This window comes from Glycine max, chromosome 13 (assembly GCF_000004515.6).
Source record: "Glycine max cultivar Williams 82 chromosome 13, Glycine_max_v4.0, whole genome shotgun sequence".
NCBI classification, from domain to species: domain Eukaryota; kingdom Viridiplantae; phylum Streptophyta; class Magnoliopsida; order Fabales; family Fabaceae; genus Glycine; species Glycine max.
Window position 1 is genome coordinate 33,974,281 of NC_038249.2, and position 19,451 is coordinate 33,993,731.

Genomic DNA, 19,451 nt, shown 5'->3' on the forward strand with positions numbered 1-19,451 from the left:
TTTTAAAAAACAAAAATAAAAACTTTGTGTTGGAAAGATGTATTTACAAAATAAAATATGGAACTATAATTATCAATTTAAAAACAAATTATTAAAATGATGATAAAATAAATTTCAATTTATTTTGTTTTTTTATTAACAACTATAGTTTTAAGAATTTAAAAAATGAGCAGCATTTAAATGACATGCTTTTAATTATTTGCGCGCCTATTAATTCTACAAATTCTATCCCAAAAAAAGAAAACTAGAATCTGTATATTTATATCACTATATTGGGAAGTTGTCTTAAAAAAATGCTTTGACTTGATAAAAATTTGTGGAGCATTTGTTTTGTTAAGTCTAGGCCACATGAATTACTAGATTTGATCTTGAAGAGAAATCTTAGTATTAATTTAATTATTGTGTAAGAGGCATTCCTCACATGTACTCAAAAATATATATTACCATCAAGATCAAGGTTGAAACTCCCAAGATGTGAGTTTTCAGATCTACCCAAGCTTGATATATACATCATAACGAGTTAATTAGTAGTTAGCGGTAGATACACCATGTGCAAGTTCATTGGTACGTAGCAAAATGATCTCTCAAGTAATCTATATTGATTATTAGTGTCTAGTCAGAGGGAGAAAATCACTAACACATAGCAAGTATTATGCTACAAAAAGAGAGAATAGTAGGTAGTGTTTTTCAATATGTAAACTCCTATTAAACTATCCGGAAATAATGACACGTGACTATTTGGCTACAAGATAAAGAAAAGAAAATATAGTAGTAACAAACAACAACCGTTTACTTTCATAAAGTGGTGCGAAATAATAACTGTTGTGACTACATAAAGGAAAAAGCAAATGTTAGTGGAACACTGGAATGTTTGTGACAATCAACGTGAATTTGGAGTCTGAACCGGTGAGGAAAAAGATACATTACCCGTGCCAGTTACAACCAACATATCATGATGTTTATTGTTTAGTAGACTAAGAATTGCGTGAGCAAAACAAACAACAATGAATATTGTTGTATCCTATTGCATATTATTTATGAAAGGAGTTTATATAAAATAAAAATCGAGTAATGTTTTAATGACATCATAAATTGCATTCAAGTTGTCTAATGGTTTCAACAAGCTACATTTTTGGGAATATATGATTGTGTTTGTGACTCTACATCGTGGAATACTGGCTGGTATTTATCTAAAAAATGAAAGGCTTTGCATTGATGTCTATGTTATCGCAAACAACCCTTGGTACGAAGTAGTTATTGAGTTCCTTTTATAAATGTCGTGGAAAATGCCGTTTTAGACACGAATAATTTGAAATAAAGTAGTAGTACTTCATATTGCTTAAAATTGTTTGTATTCGGCTAATAGGACATCAAAATCAAATGGATATGATTTAATGGATAGGGATTTGTTTATCAAGCAGATTTGAATGAATCAAGTAGGGGGGCCAAACTTATAAATTATAGAGCATTTCTTCAACTTGATATATATATAATAAATATAAGTTGTTGTTATCGTTTCGGAAGTTTCTAATTAGTACAATAATGACCAAAAATAATATTCGGACGGTGATATTGATTTCACAAACGACGAAGGACCATTAATTATTAATAATAATAAAAGGGTGATAAATGTTAGTACATGACAAAACTTGCAAGTGTCAAACAACTCAAAAAAGGCATTGAAGAATGGAGAAGGAGCCAATAGCAGTGTGACGGTGGTGTTTGAAGGGGAACGAGAAACGAGAAGAAATGGTTCATTTTGTGGCGGCTGTACGGCAACACTGGATGGATGAGGTTCACGGAGTCACTGTAGCTTTCTGACGGTTCTCAGATTCAGAGGAAACGCAAAGCAAAGCGTCATGCAAATAGACACTTTTCAAGTTTCAATGAAACTGCTATTTTGTCAATCTCAGTCAAATGTCGGGAAAACCGTCATTTTCTTGTGTTAACTCCTTCATTTTGATTTACTGAAGCCATCTTTAATGTACGTAACTTTTTATATATTTATTACAAAAGCTATTAATTTTAATTATATAGTAATTCAATTTTTTTAACTTCCTAAAAAAATCCTATTAACTACTCATTCATAAAGATTAACAGAATTAATTTAATTAATAGTATCAATTTTTTCATAAATTTATATGTTTTCTAAAATTATTTTTAATATTAATGAGACTTTTTTTATTAAAATATTTTTTAAATTTATTTCTTAGGTTCAGTTAAGTTTTTTATTTTTAAAATTTTTAATTTTTTTTTTTAAATTTAATTAAGTTTCTATTTTTTTAAAATGATTTTAATTTGATAGCATTTAAAGTCAAATTTGGTGTAATTTTTAAAATGTTCAGAGCTTATAAAAAAATCAAATTAAACCCATTTAAAAATTAGAGACATCGCTGAATTTTTAAAAAATAAAAGGACATAATTAAAAATTTTAAAAATAAAGCAATCAAACTGAATTTATTAATTAAATAAATTAAGTGAAAATAATTTAACCTTTATTTTTTTAATCTTTTATTAGAATAAAACTTATTATAATCGGCCTGAATTTTAGTAGCTTGCATAAGGTCCTATAAATTCTAATTTTTTTGTGATCATTTAAAAAAAAAGATTATCCTAATCCTATGAGACAAATATTTTAAAAATTAACGAGTTGTTATGAACTCGCCATCTTGTGATTCTCAATGTAATTTCACCGTGCTTTCTAATAAATAAAAAAATTACTATGTAGTATTACTATTTATTGAAATCTCAACTTTGACACAAGTTATCAAGACTCTTGTTATTAACGCCAAGTTAAGTTTATCCTATTCCTCTGAGACGAATATTTAAAAAACCAACGACTACGTAGCAATGCTTGAAACCATGGCGTTCAAATTAAGGTCTTGTGTTGGGGAGTATAGTAGCAATGCTTGGAAACTTGGTGTTCAAATTAAGGTCTTGTGTTTGCCTCATTTTGTTTCGAGAAAGCAGACCATCTTGATTATAGAATTAGCTTAATTGTCACTATAAAATAATGATTCACCATGAATGAGCCATGTTCATTTATTTATAAGAAATTTTAAGTCATTGAACTCAGCAATAAATTTCAGTATCCCGCATATCACACACGGTATCTTGATCTTTAATTCTCAAGATCTCTTGGGATTTATTAATGAGGTTGTATGCGCGGTGTTTATAGGAGTAGTTCTTAGTGATTTTTAATTCTTTTAAAATGAAGAGTATAAGTAGTATATGTTAAGTTTTAAATAGCGAATTTTAAAATTTTAAAGTTGAAATAATAATTTGTGTGTGTGCGAAATTCCGAGTTCACACGGTTAAATTTTAGTTAAACTGGCAGTAATTAAATTTATATTTTTAAAACTATATAAAATTTTAAATGATAAAAAATATAAATTTAGGAAAAACTAAGATATAAAAAATTACTATAACCTTTAAATTATATATTTTATAAAATGGAAAAAATAACTTATATTTAACTGAAATCTTTAAATTAATATTTATTTTTTGTTTGTCTTAAAATTATTTTAGATTAATTTAAAAATATAGGTTCAAACTAATTTTTTGACATCGATTTTTGCCAGTTTTGAAACGTTTTGACCGATTCTTTATTCATTAAAATGCTACTATTGTTTTAAGAATTAACAAACCACTAATTAGACTATTTCGGTCAAATTGGCTAATTCGATCTGATTTTTAAGGTAATGACATCTATATTACTTTAGAGGTAGAATCGACTAGATTGATAGTTCAAATAATTTTCAAATTCGGACAATCTTAGAATTCATTAAGAATCGGCCAATCCAATTGATATAGGGGTGTTAAATATAATAGTTAATATTATCTTACACTTCTATAGTTCACCTAAAAAAAACTTCTATAGTTAACATATATGTAGGATAAGTATAAATAATATTCAATGGGGAATATAATTTATAATTTAACAAAATCTAGATAGATTTTACTTAATACTAATTAAAGTATAATGTAACACTACCATTCTTCTAATCCAAAATTATTAAATTAGAAAATTTGGCCATTCTTATCAATACTATTTTCGTGTGCAAGACCGAGTAGCATCTATGACTTTAGTTTGGAAGAATGTAGAAAGGGAAGAGTAGTGATTAGTAATTTTCTTATAGTTCTGCGAATAAGTACACACAGGTTCAGAATTAATATTTGATATGTTTTACCAAGTTTTTTTTTTTGAACTTTTATCTTGTTAACTCGTAAGTCGTTGTACCTGCTTAGCATTTGTTATTTTCTTTTATATCTTTTGTTAACATGAACAGGAATAATTAGGTAAAGACTGTTTTTGAATATATATATATATATATATATATATCAAATGTCAATGCATATCACCCGCGGCCACCACTGATCATGCTAGATAGCTAGCTGCAGCCAACTAGTAAATTAATTATAATCTTCAAATATAATTAAGATCAACAAATATATATTGGGTTTGTTTTTGAAAATTATTTATGGCAAGGGTATTTGTCAAGAACAAGACTGGACAGTCTAACGTTACCATGTTTGTCTTCCCATGATTGTGTATTATTATTACATCTCATACTGCTTGCCCCACCCGAACCTTTCTGTTGGCACTTAGGAGTGAAACTCTTCATTCCCTTTTCTCGTTTTGGTTTGGTAGAAACAACACAAGAACGTAAAACAAGCATATATAGAGGCCATGATTTTGTATACGGGGGAGAAGAATAAATTATGACTGAATTGTATAGGTCTCTTTTTACACTTTATACAGCATGCTTGTGATATTCAAACATAAAAGCGTTTACCTTTTATTATAAAAAAATGCGTTTACCTTATACACTACACAGCCTAACTAGTTGCTTTTTGGTTTGGTAGAACGTAGAAAAGTAAGCATAGGCTATGATTTTGTATACGGGGGAGGTAGAATAAATTATAACAGTTCAAGTGCTTTTGTACACTTTATACGGCTTGCTTAAAAGCGTTTCCCTTACACAGTGTAGGAATTTTCTTTTTACACTTTTTAATTCATCAAAATTTAAGTTATAAGGAAAGGTTATTATTTTTCCTTTTTGTATAAACTCCACTTTAAGAATATATTAACTATAATCCTCATATGCCGAAAATGATTGATGAAATTAAGCCAGTTAACGAGATTTACAAATATAATTTATCAAAAAAATTACATGATTCTCTTGTTGGTCTTGTTCGTTTTTTTAATAACTTGACAAGTTAATGAATTACTAACGTAATTATTAAGTTACAGTTTAATGTTAACATTATTAATTTGACCACTTGAAATATAATTTCTTTTTAGAAATTATCGTAATAGTTTTGGTTTTTCAATGAAGCCTTGAGAGGCTCACAAACTTTATTCCTTAAGTCAACTAAAATGTTTTGGTCACGAAAAAATTTCAGATGGAAACATGACAATGCCTTGTAACTAAGGCATTCAAAAAGTGACTTGTATTTTTTTCAGGTCCGAAAGGGATTGAGCTGCTGTATAGTCATTCAATTTTTGGGAGATCTCTTCTTATTCTGGATCTTATATTCTAAACTGTCAAATATCTAAATAATAACTAGTGTGATCGTTCATAGGCCAAGCTTCCCAAGAGACATTAAAAAAATGGGCCTAACATATAGTGATATGTTGGTTTAAGATTATGGATGTACATGGCTCAGCCTGAAACTAGGAGAGTACAAAAATGAAGTAAATTATCTACTTCCTTTAAATATACTTGTGCTCTCCTCTATTTATATTGCGTGTGTGGAATATGTCTAATAACTATATTTACTCCTTATGTTCCATTAAGCAGGAACATCAACTTATATGTCACAAGTTTTTTAGGTATAATATTTTCATTTTATTAATTTAAATTATTTGTTACATTAAATTTAGCTGATTATATATGTTTAAAGTAATTTGTTTTGTTAGTGTTAAAAAATGATTTTTTTTCTTAGATGACATAAAACAATTTTGAAGATTAAAACTCATATTAGAGATGCTGTGAGCGATTTTAGTGAACATGGAGAGGATGAGATCAGGATGAACCTTGAGCCGGCCAACATGTTAATTTGCAGCATATGCCACCCCCCACCCACACTCACACATTGTCTATGGTTCAAATTAGTAAATGTTTGAAACTTCTTTTTCAACGCCATTATCAGCATGTCAAACAAGAAGTAGTTCTTGGAACCTATGATTAGCATCTCACCGATCTCAATTCGGAGATTATTGTCCTTCAATTCCATTTAAAATCGATCAAATTAATACAAGGATGATGATAATAATGAGGACAATGATAATAGAGATATATGATTGATTTAATAATGAAGAAAAAAAAGAAAAAAAATCATGAATTTGAATCTTTTGTTAACAAAAATTAATAATACTCACAACTAATATTTATCAATAAAAAATTATAACAATAATTATAAAGCAGATCATTAAGTCAGAGTTTTTATTACTACAACAACAACGGTGTAGTGGCTTTCAGAGAACAAGTTATCACAACCCTACTAATTAAATCAACCACAAAGATTCAATCTCCACGAAACAATTGACAACCTCTGTGTCAAACTCATTAAAAGAATACTTTTTGTATAATAATATTTTTAGTTGTATAATTTTTATAATAACTTTTAAAATTATAATGGTAGTTCAATTATAGATGAACTTACGACATCCACTCACCCACACACACAGGCCCTAAACTTTAATTATAAGTATAAAAAATGTCCAATTCATAATTCCCATTCATATACACACAGTTATCATGATAAAATGATGAAAATACAGTTCACATTCCAAAATCTCCAAAGGAAAAAGAAACAGAGAAAAGGTGAAGGTGTTTGTAACAGATGATGCAAGATTTCACTACACGAAATTAAACAAAAACCAAAAAAAAAAAGCTGCATGTATTTTGCCCAAAAGAGTTGCAAAAGAAAAAGCCTTAATATATTCACTCCTTTATCAACAAAATACACAATAATAGTCTAAATTTTTTTTTTTTCCATTCTAGCTCGTGGTCCAGGCTATGTGGACTATCTAAAGCACCTTCTTGTCGTCCATGACGACTTAAAATCTGCTTTATATATTAAATTTACAAATATATAAAATAGAAAAGATAGCAACAGGTTTTTCATCTTGTTTTCTTTGTCGGATGCAAAAGAATATAGTGGTCCAACAACCGTCCAACAAACAGAAACCCAACTAAACATTTTCCTGATTCCAAGATGTCACACACTCTTGCTACTATCTTCTATTAGAAAAACAATCATAAGATATTTTAAAGCAATACTACCTTTTAGAAGAGTACATAGCAGCCAGCATCACTATAAAAAGATCAAGAGCTATATATACGGTGGAGCCCCAGGAGAAAATCTGTGGGGCCTAAAAAGAAAGCTTTTACAAACTTTGAGGCAAGGTTATAGCCCTGATCCATTATATTAACTATTAAGCTAGACAAAGACACAAAAAGGCTAGTATAGTAAGTAAATTAAGGTAATGGTGGATCCAACTTCCAACCCATTTGAGCCTGTTCCAGACCACATTCATTATTGTCGTCTTATATTTTAAGTCTACTAGCATTACCCCCCCATGCCACCATTTCCCCCACTTTTCTCTGTCTAAGTTTGCAGCCACTATGGGGAATTCTTTTTCCCCATTTTGGTGTAGCTTTCTCTTCTTTTGGTACGAAATCTCTTGTTTCCTACTACTGTGCATGATTAGTGAATTAAAGGAGATTTGGGGAAGATCCCTGTAGATGTTTATTCCTTTGATCTGAATTGTTTAACATAACACAAGTTTAAAGCACATTCTTTTTGAGAGGAGCAAGTTGAAAATTAGTAGATTAGCTGTATATATTCCAAGCATGTACTCTTGCTATGTTGTTTTAAAAAATAAATCATGGTTCATGGGAGGAAAAGCTTGCATATTCTATAAACTACCACTATGCCATCAAAGTTGAACTCACACCAACCCTTAATTACTTTAGTTTTGTTTCTTTGTCATGATTCATGATTCCTTCACATATCAAGCATCAATCAATTAGGAATCTTTTTGACTAGTGTAAAATAAAGCAAACAATTTCAATTGGTATAGCTAGATTGGAATTTGCTACACGTTTGAAAGCCTTTTGAATTGACTGAGAGGTGGGGGAAGGGAAGGAGTATATATTATTAGTGATTTAATTAGGCATCTAACTTAATGCACAAATTTACGCCCCGCACACACACACACATATATTTCCATGTTAAACCAAAGATATTTTTCATTTAAAACAATCATAGAGGTATCAAGGGCTCTCTAAACTGGTGATGATGTGGATGCCATTTTGATGTCAAAGAGATAGATAGGTCAGGGTCATGATTTGTTTCATAACGGGAACTGCCTACCTAGTATCAAATTCTAGGGTCCAAATAATGTATTGTTTGATTGCAATATTATGTATGTTGTGCATTGCTTCTAATCTTCTATCACGTGGTATTGTTTAGCTGTTTAGGGATAATGGGAAATGAACCGAAAGAAATTCCTCTTCATCCACTCCAATGATAATAGCATTGGCATATATAGGATAAGATATGACTGATTGTGCTTTGTGACTTAGATATATCGGGTTGGGGCTACCTGGTTCACCCGTTTGCCCGAGTTGGGTATCTATATGTGCTAGATATATACTATCTCCTCAATAAAGTGAATGTGTGGGGGGAAATAGTAGAAGTGACAGTCATAATATAATTAGGATCTCAACTAATTAAGTTAAAATGCATGATAGAATATAGATCCACTTGGCACTTGTAAAGTCAGAGTATGCATGATAGAATATAGATCCAAATTACCATTCAAGAAATGCGAAGTCTTAAATTAAATAAAAATTTTAATCATTAAATATGCATAGCGTTGGCCTAAACATAGCCATATAGGGACACCCAGTAAACGATAAAATGGGCAGGCCTATAGTTTTTCCTTTTACCCCAAATAGGCCGATGGACTTTGGAGTGTCACCTGGCATTAAAAGGCACTTAGTTAGAGATATAATTTTAAGGAAATATTTAGTCTACACTTACTCTTCTCTTCCATTTTGTTTTTATTCTATTTTCTTCTTTTCTCTTATTTTTTTTATATTTAAACATATAATTTAGTCCTTACATGTGTAATAGATTATTAATTATTAATTTAGTCTCTATACGAAAAAGATAATATTAATGGGTCTTGATACGTTTGATGTTTTCGATTTGGTTCTCTGTTGTCTATACGTATAAGAACAAAATTGGCAATTTGATACACATACATATAAACTAAATAATGTGTTTAATTTTCTTTTTATCGTATCACTCTTTATATATCTTTTTACTTTATCTTTCTCTTTTTTCTAGATATCCCAATTCACCACTATTTTGGATACCATTTTATCAATGCTCATAATTTAATCATGGGAACTTAGAAGATTCAATAAGAGACAACATCCCAAGATGGACGACAAGTGATTGATGGACGGATACCCAAGGCATGTATGTGTCTTGTTAATTTCTTGCATTTTGCAACTATCTATCGTATCCATCGATCCAGTCACATGTGCTTGGAAGAATGAGGTAAAGTGGAATTGGGTGGTAGAGGTATGGCATGGCAATTGGACTATACGGAGCACTAGAGTACAAAACCATGTTTTGTTGGAACTTTTCATCTAATGCTGGAACCGAAGGTTTAAGGTCCTCCTTATTTGAGTATAAAAGAAAAATACAAAAAAAGAAATGTAGAGAAAGTAATAGGTAGAGGAACTCAGACAAATGGAAGGCCTTCAAAGTGTTATTATGGGATTGATTCCTTCATGTCATTTCCATTTGACAATACGCCCAAGATTAGTATAGTAGGGTCCCCACGTTTGGACAAGTTCTTGGGATTATATAATGTAGTGCTTGTAGACCCTTCATACAGAAACTGAGTGGCAATACCACTATTATTGACTAGACTTAAAAGGTGTAAAAACACAGCATGTGAACTTTAGCTTTTCGTCACTACATTTTGTTAGTAAATATTGCTTTCACTGAAAAATACATCTCAATATATAGAAAGACAAAAAGAAAATTATTTTTTCTGCTGTAGAAAAGAGAAGCTAGAGGTTGATATCATCATAAGCAATACTCACTTTCACTGAGATCATGTTATGTGTTGTGGAGTGCACACCATGTAATGTAACATTATCATCATGGATGCATTATCAATGTGGATTTGTTTGGCCACCAATCCTCAAATTGAGGGAAAAGGTGGGAAACAAATCAATTAGTACTAGAAACAGAAAGCTGAGCCGATTTAACAAAAAGTTCAGGGTGTCAATAATTAGGGAGAGGAAAAGATTTCTCCTTCATGATTTTGATAGGCTATTGCTCTATCAAAACATACTTGTTTGCGCTGAAGAGCCTAGCTATTTATGTTATCTATGTGGCGTAAAAGAGTGGCTAGCTTTTTACAGTCCATGCAACCATCATCACTTTATCTACGCCTCTCTCTCTCTCTCTTCATGATTAAAAACAATCAAGTTGAGACGTGGCTTATAAAGTGATTGATTACATCTTTATCAGAGTGATTTACATGCTAGCTAGTCCCTGTGCTTCAAATAAGTGTTTACTGGCTACTGCTGTTATTGATTCAATTAGTCCAATAATTAATAAGGGTCCACTTGGGGTCAGGAGTCTCATAATCTTGAAGACATAATTTTATGGACAAAAAAGACTAAGGACATAATTTTAGAGTAGTAATTAATTAAGGGTTGTAATCATGATGATCCTTCAATTCCGTTGTCCAATTTTCATCAACTTACAGCACACACACACAAAAAAAAAAGTGTTCTGAGAAAAAAAGAAAATAGCCCCCCAAATATATCATTTTTTCCCGAGATTTATGAGCATCATCTTAAGCTACACACCATTGCAGGAGAACATATCCTCATGATGTATAATATAATATTTCTATGCGAACGGGGAGAAGAAACTCTAATCATAAGTATATTAAAGTGCTTTGCAACCAAATATAAATAAATAATAGGACCAGATTTTACTCTCGAGCTTTTATTCCCTCAAGATTCCCCCTCAGAAAATACAAAATAAATAAATAAGAGGAACAATGTGGGTTAGGAATTAAAAACAAATGAAGCTACAATACCTATTTAAGAGTACTTAATACTAGTTTGACGAGAGTTGAAAATACTTACTAAAAAAATTTCTGGTCAACGAATTTTTTAGGATCTTATATGTCTACATGTTATAATTACTTTATTTCTCCAGCAACCAGCATTGAACATATACATTCATACATATGTACGCCTTTGTACCTATGAAGATGGTATAAATAGCTCTTTCCTTTCTTTTCAATTCCATTTCCTTGGTGCAATAAAATCTCATTGCATCTTGTTAAAATTGCCTTCAATTACTTGAAGTCAATAAAAGTAAGCTCTCTATATTAAAATTTCATTTCCAAAAACTACATTGTTCTTTCCTCTCTGACTTGAGATAAAGAAAAGACTGATCACAATCTGTGGACGCATACACTCATATTTTTATAAGGATTATATATAAAATGCTTAAGATGGTTTTGGACTTTTGGTTACCCTAGAGAGTAGAGAATTTGTGAATTGTCACATTGTAAAGGATAGCCTTGCTCTCGAATGCATCCCAATTCATCTTGCAGGAAATCTAGTAGTATATTTGGATTAGCTTTAATTTTAGTCACTGCTATACACATAATATACTAACTCATGGTTTGTCGAAGAAAAAAGAAAATTTCTTTCGATCAAACTTACACGCATTTCAGCACCATCCCACTGATAAAAGTATAAAACAAATATGTTTTAATTAGTCCTCAGTTGATTTTTGCATCATCCACCAAAACTATTTTTACTGTAACGATCAATAGCTATATGAGTTTTTACTATAGAATAAAGGCTTGTAGCTGTTGGGGTAGTTGAGTCAACAATATATAGTTAATTTATCTATAGAAAGAAAGTCATCTTATCTTAAGGTGACAAAAGTTGTTTTAAAATAGTGCTACATTATATTATTTTCATTACCTCAAATTATTAATGACAGATGTCCTCCAAATCGTTATAATAATGCTTTAATTTACAATATATTCCTAATCACTCAAACTATTAGCTGCATAACCTAACCCAATATGGTTCGTGTCTGTCCAACAAGAAAGCAGCTTCAGGGTCTTAAAAATGTTCGTGATTATTAATAGCACGTCAGCATTCAGCAAATGAATCTTGAACATATACGGGATATTGAATATTTTAATGAACTGCTGCGTAGAAGAATCATTTACTATTGGATAGTGGCATTTACGACACAAATTAACTGATTCAAGTGGGAATAATTTTTTGTGTTAAAATAAGACTCGAAATAATACCATTTTTAATTTTATGATTGACACACGTTGTTATATATATATATATATATATATATATATATATATATATATATATATATTGTTTTGGTCAGCAATAGACAAAAGTTATATAACGATTGGCAGAAACTAAAGCCTCCTAAAATCAGCACAAAAAGCACTATTGTGAGTTTTCATTTAAATTTTAAATATAAATTTAAAAATAAAGTGTACTCAAAATGAAAATAAAATGATTTTAAACTAAATTTAACATTCTTAATTTATTGTTTAAAAAACCTCTAAAATATTTTCCATTAAGTAAAGAAGTTTTATTATTACTCGATTTCAAAGGAGTTGGACAAAAGCCTGTATGTTTGCAATATGAGCCTACATGGGAGCCCAATGAGTTTTTCTTTTAGGCCTGTGGACCTGTGGTTTTAGAATTCAAATAGTGAGAAACTTTTAATCCCGCAATATATGAGTCAAATCTCTATCTTTTCACTGTCATTCTTGATTCTACTTTAAAAACTATCAAGTATCAAGTCAACATAAAAAATTACTAGGAGAAAAAACTGTTAATTGGAAAAGAGAGAGAGAAGCTATCAAGAAAACACTAGTAAATGGAAGCAGAAGATTTCATTCTGACAAGATTAAACTATCTGTTCAACAGTTCAAGCATATACTTTTGAGAGTTTAAAGTTTATGCATTTTGAATATAAATTGATTTTACATTATCAACTAATAAGAAATTATTATTATTATTATTATTATTATTATTATTATTATTATTTAAATAATTATTGTGATTAGATGAAAATATAATAATCTTTATAATATTAGTACGATGCACTATTTATTTTTACTTTTTCTTCTATTTCTAAGAGGGATATTATACGGTGATGAATACTATCTATTCCTAGTTTTTCTTCTTCTTCTGTTTGTTCATACTCTGATAAGAATAAATTAAGAGTAAATGGTAAGTTTTAATAGTTGTCAATAGTTATATTAAAATCATCCTCAAACTATTAATAATGAAAATTATTTCATTTGATACATTTCATTAAATAATTTGATCCTTAAATTTTTTTAAAAAAAATACATTAACTTTTTACTACTTTTATGTTGTTAGTTTTTATTACTGTCATTTTTTTATTAACAGTATTTAATTTTTATTTTTTTATTTTAAAAATTTAGAGAGACACAGTACAAATAGCGGAAATTACAGAAAAGGATACAGAAGATAACCAACAAAAAAAGAAGAAAATAAGACAGCCTCCGCATACGCATTGCAAAATAGGCAAACCTATACCAAACAAAAACTCAGTTTCTAGTTATTTCGTCTCAGCCAAACATTCCCTTTGGCCCTAAACTCGGCTATTATCGGATCGTTAATAATTGAAAAAAGACATGCAAACCATGTGTCACTGTAATGTACCGTGTACGTATAGTTAAAATAGCAACTTTTAGTTCCTTGAGTGATTTTCAATCTTGACGTTGTCTCTTCATTCATAATTAAAATTTTATCACAGTAACTCGAGTAATAAAGATTTACATTAAAGATCAGGATAAGTTACTGACATGAAACTCTTAACTTTAATTTAAAACACTTGGACAAGTATATCTGAATTTTGTCCATTTTATATTCATTATTCTAACAGCATGAATTGTGCTAACAGGTTGTAACTAACGTGTAACTTGGGGCAGTGTACACTCACCCTGAAAGAAGAACCCATGAAACAGACCTCTTATCCTACTTTTTTCCGCAAACGTTTGGATTCAAAACCTTTTAGTTACTTCTAACTAACTGCTTTGAGGAATCTCGTGAAAGCTGCTTTATCAAGTTTTTAGTTTGTGTTTCTTGCAAGTAATGACAAACCTCCCTTCTCTTCCTTTCCTTTCCCTCTCTTTGGCTCTACTCAAATATTCTGACCTTATATAGACACCTTTTCACCAAACCTATGCTGCAAAGACAAAGGTGACCAAAACAGAAACACCAGAGGCTGCTAAAAGGTTCTACTTCTACAAGCCATGGACATCAAAATAGAAAGTGATGATTCTCAGAATGAGGAGAATGAAGAAAGGCTACCACTCCTGAGAAATAGTGAGGTGCCAGAAGCAGAGAGGAATCTGATTCAGAAAGCCATTAGCCAGACATTTCAGAGCACCGCACATTTGGGCAACCTTTTACCAACTGGCACAGTCCTTGCTTTCCAACTTCTGTCCCCGATCTTCACAAATGTTGGCAACTGTGACTCTGTCAGCAAGGCCATGACTGCTGCACTTGTATCTCTCTGTGGTGCCTCATGCTTCATGTCATGTTTAACTGATAGCTTCCGAGACAGCAAGGGGAGCATCTGTTATGGGTTTGCCACCCTCAGGGGCTTGTGGGTCATTGATGGATCAACCACCCTTCCACCTCAACTTGCCGCAAAATATCGCCTAAAGTTAATAGATTTCATGCATGCAGTGATGTCAGTTTTGGTATTTGCAGCAATTGCATTGTTTGATCAGAATGTGGTGAATTGCTTCTTTCCAGCACCCTCAACTGAGACACAGGAAATCCTCACAGCATTGCCAGTGGGTATTGGCGTTTTGGGCAGCATGTTCTTTGTTGCATTTCCTACACAGAGACATGGAATTGGCTTCCCCCTTTCAACAGATTAATCGTCCAGTTCTGTTTATATTAATCTTTGTTAATGTCACCGATTTCAAAAATTTAGTTGGTTGGATTCATTCTTGTGCTTGGAACCATTTACTTATATTCAATTGAAATTTATTATTTAAATCGTATATTATTCAATTTAATTTTTCAATGCTTTTGTTTAATGTATTTAAACCTGGCTTAAACTAGAAGGACTTCTCCGTCAATCCATTCATTAGAACTTATCAGCATTATCATCACGCAAGCAACATTTTACGCCAAGTTAGTTTTTTTTTTTTTTTTAATGGGGAGCTGATTGCTTGAGCAACTTTTCAACGAATTGAATCTTTCCTTAAACACTTGTCTTTCTTTAATAGTCTTATATCCATTAACAAGGGACCGCTGCTTAATTCAGATTTAAAAGAGTATACATCCAGAAAAACTTGATAGTAATCAGCCCGAATTTGTAAATATTCAAGAGTGGTTATTCAATAAGTCAATGAAGTACTTTACCCCGTAGTTAATAATAATGTTAACTCATCATCATTCATCATTAAGTGGCTATCTAGTAGCTTGTATTCCCCTTTTGTAAAAAATATGTGCATAATGTGAATCCAACATTAAACAAAATTCTAATAAATTATTTCCCTGAGGAGTCAGGCCATATGAATTGCACTCTGCGAATATGTGCATGGTCAGTCACTGAAAATAAGAGGAGAAAATGTTAGTTTGGATCTGCAATAGATTAGCTGTCAAAATTGTAAAAGCTAAAGATAAAACTATCTTTTCAAGAAAAATATTTTTCTTCAAATTCCATGATACAATAATTTAGACAGGATTCACAGGAACTAGTAATTATATGAAGTTCCCCCAAAAAAAAAAGACTAGTAGAATTGAATTCCTGTACTTGTGTAATTCTATAAACTGAATTTAGACACCTGAAATTCAGTTCCTGAACTTTAGGGGGGTTCTAAAGATACAGCAATTGCCTAGAAATTCAAGAATCTCTTTTTCTATTTTTTAGCGGTGGAGTCACATGATGATCAACTCATTGCATTTAAAAGATGGCTAAACTATACAATAAAAAATTACAGATTTACTTAGCACAAATACCAAACATGCAATTAAAGGGCTCAGCATAAAGTTAACCAAGACTAAATACAATAATAATTTAATAAGCAAGCTTTCTGCGCATAACACATTTCCATTAGCAATTAAATAACAACCTTTTACAACAGAAAGAAGTCAGGGGACCATGTGATGCCAAAGGTTTTCAGTAAGAACAATTCAATGCATATATGTAATCTATGGAACCACAAACTTCAACTTTCAGCTTCGACAAACTTCTGCTGCAGCTCAACCAGCAATTGCTCAGTGGCTTCTCTCACTTTTTTCCGGTCCCAAAGTCCACCAATTACTACATTCCATACTCCCTCATCTGGAATGCAACCATCTAATACCATCTCTTCAAGAATCCGAGCAGCTTTGTGCAGGTCTCCTCTCTTGCAAAAACATTTGACTAAACAATCAAAAGTGTCAATTTCAACAGAGATGCACCTAGTGCGCATACTAAGATACAACTGAAATGCACGAGGTGGATCAACATTATTACAAAGGCCCTGGACTACCATGTTATGCATCCTAACATGAAGGCTCCAACTTGCTCGATTTGGTGAGATACCACCAAGCACCATCTCATCAATGAAGTTTGCAGCTTCTTGATAACTGCCTGCAGCACAGAGGCCACTTATGATTTTTCCATACAACCCTGCATTTGGTTTCAAGCCTTGAATCCTCATCCTGTCAAGAATCTCCACAGCCTCACGAAGCTTTCTTTCTTTGCACAGTCCATTGATTAAAGTACTATAAGTGACCATGTTAGGCAAATGGTGCTTTTTGTCCATTACTTCTAATAACTGCATTGCTTGTGATGAATGACCACCTTTACATAAACCATCCATCAGAGAACTATAAGTAAAAACATTTGGCTCAATGTCATTTCTTTTCATTTCTTCAAGCAATCCTATAGCTTCATCCAAATTATTAGACTGACACAAGCCATGTATCAAACTAGTATAGGTAACAACAGAAGCTGAAAAACCTTTTTGCTCCATCTCTTTGAATAGTTCCTTTGCCTCACTGATATTTCCGAGTCTACACAGCCCATTAATCAATGTACCATACGTATATGAATCCGGCTGACATCCACGGTTGGGCATCTCCTGAAATATTCGTAAAGCAGAATCAACAGTCTCCTTGTTTTTGCAGAGGGCCTTGATCAAAATATTGAGAGAAACAACGCTAGATGGAATACCCAATTCTCTCATCTCACGGTAAAAACCAATAGCCCTCTTTACATGGTTTTCCTCCACAAGAATATCAAGTATTGTAAGGTATGCCTTTTGTGTTGGCCTAAGCTGAAAACCTTCCATCTTGTGGAAAACCCTGATGGCATCAAGGGGCCTATGCACGCGTCCATAACCCCTACATATACTTAAAAATATGTCCTCTGTAACCATGCATTTTTCTTGCTTCATTCTCTCCAGCATCCCTTCCGCTGGTCTAAACTGGTTCACAGTGACTAACCTAGAGATGATAAGACCAAAAGTTTCATGATCATGACGAAACCCATTACCATACTCAGCAGTTGCAGAATCAAACATGTTCACAGCTTTGTGCACGTCCTTTTCTGCCTTGATTAACTGCACAACTAGGGAATTTGTGATTTGCTTTGGCCACTTGAACAAAGTTTTACTACCCATAACTCCAATTTATATTATAAATACTTAAAAATGGTATATGTTTAGGAAACATCCAACGCTATTTTCTCACAAGGTAGCTGGCTCCAATAATGGAGTTTGTTTTACTCACGCATTTCATCAAATAGGTCTTCTGCAGTACGATGCATATGAACCATCAAATGTCAACCTCCGCGAGCCGTGTTAACTAAAGATTAAATTGAAATGAAACCATTCAAATAAAATTTAGAAAAAAAAAAATGTTTCAAATATTTTAAACGGAAATATAGCTAGATCTCCGAAAATTCAATAAGGATAGCATGGTTACCTTGTTTTTTGGGAGTGCAACATCGTTATCGTTATTGGTACGATTGTCGCGAAGAGAATGGAAGTGTATATGTTTATGCCGCAAAAATGTTGTCTCAATCGCTTGTAATGGACTGCCATCGTGCGTGGCAACGTGGGCTTTATTTCTTCACCTTTGAGCCACTCAACGGGCCCTGCTATTTTCCCCGCGGGTGTTACTACTCCTATAATAATTGCTGCTGGTTCCTACAAAACTTTAAAATCCTTGAAAAAAAATCATTTTACCTCTATGTTCATCCTTCCTTTTACCTGTGCTCTCCTCGTCATCCCTTTTAAATACATCACAAAAACACGATTGTCATCTTTGTTGCCACACACAAAGAAATTGCATTTTTATTTAGTATTTTAAAAAATAAACAATGAAAACATAATTCCTTTTAATTTTTATTGAGACACATAATAAAATCATATTTTTAGTATGTATTTTTATGATTTTTTATAAATTATAAATATAAGTTATCTTTTTTTAATTAATCAAATTGATTATGATATAATTTATTATTTTAAATAGTACTCAATATCATTTAAAATTAAATTAATTGGATACATTTTATCATTTTTAAAAGTAATCAAATTAATTATTAATTATTATAAGAATAAGAATTACTTTTATTTATCATAATCAAATTCGTTCATGATATTATTTTAATTACAATTAAAAAGAGTAATTTATGTTACATTAATTTAAATTTAAATAAAAAAAGATAATTTATATGACAATTAATTTGATTATTGTTAAAAACAATAATGCGTGTGATCATTGATATAATTTGTATCAAAATTAATTCAAGTAAAAAAAAAGTAACTTGATTTTGCAAATAATTTTTCAAGAAAAAAACACCTACCAGGAAACATTCGATGGTATAAAAATGAGGTGTGAACAAATTATACTACGAAACGTGTATCTGTTTTGGATTTTATATGCGAAAACACCTTTTCATTGAATGTTTTGTATGCATCCCTTGAATTACAACGATTTTGCACCACAACGGAAATACGTGTTTTTGTTGTTAATTTTATAAGTTGTTATATAATAGAATCATGATTTTGTACGATATTTTTGGAATAAACAAAATTTAGCCTCTTTATAAGGAACAAAAACAATTTGCATAGGATCAATAATTTCTTTTCTACCAATATTATTAAAAAAATAAAAGAAAAAAAATCACAAATACTATATACCTTTTTGCAATATTGCCTGCCTGAGAGATATGACTCATTGGAGTCTTGTACCTAGGAAACATGGATACGGGTCATCTGTAAATCTGAATCGTCTCAAACCGACCCGAAAATTTTAGTTGGATCATTTATGTATTTTGGTCAAAATTGAACGGAATTG

At 31.3% G+C, this 19,451-nt stretch overlaps 2 protein-coding genes across 3 annotated transcripts; one reads left to right on the top strand and one right to left on the bottom strand.

Annotated features, from left to right (window-relative positions):
• Positions 1–14,252: 14,252 nt before the first annotated feature.
• Positions 14,253–15,157, top strand: LOC100500639 (uncharacterized). Its single transcript, NM_001369208.1, has one exon. It carries the CDS (start codon positions 14,396–14,398, stop codon positions 15,029–15,031), a length of 636 nt encoding a protein of 211 aa, NP_001356137.1. The 5' UTR covers positions 14,253–14,395; the 3' UTR covers positions 15,032–15,157.
• A 505-nt stretch (positions 15,158–15,662) lies between these two features.
• LOC100794116 (pentatricopeptide repeat-containing protein At5g46100) lies at positions 15,663–18,363 on the bottom strand. Of its 2 annotated transcripts, XR_417678.4 has the most exons (3): positions 18,075–18,363; positions 16,235–17,954; positions 15,663–15,710 (listed from the first exon to the last, which is right to left on the bottom strand). XR_417678.4 is itself a non-coding variant. In XM_006594505.4 (2 exons), exon 2 carries the CDS (start codon positions 17,768–17,770, stop codon positions 16,331–16,333), a length of 1,440 nt encoding a protein of 479 aa, XP_006594568.1. In that variant the 5' UTR covers positions 17,771–17,954; positions 18,075–18,363; the 3' UTR covers positions 15,663–16,330. The 2 variants fall into 2 exon arrangements, 1 of the variants encoding a protein (XP_006594568.1); XM_006594505.4 differs by having other exon boundaries at positions 15,663–17,954.
• Between the last annotated feature and the right edge of the window lie 1,088 nt (positions 18,364–19,451).

Bases quoted from the DNA above. Each gene is read 5' to 3' on its own strand.
- LOC100500639 (NM_001369208.1), top strand. From the start codon at position 14,396: ATGGACATCAAAATAGAAAGTGATGATTCTCAGAATGAGGAGAATGAA.
- LOC100794116 (XM_006594505.4), bottom strand. From the start codon at position 17,770: ATGGGTAGTAAAACTTTGTTCAAGTGGCCAAAGCAAATCACAAATTCC.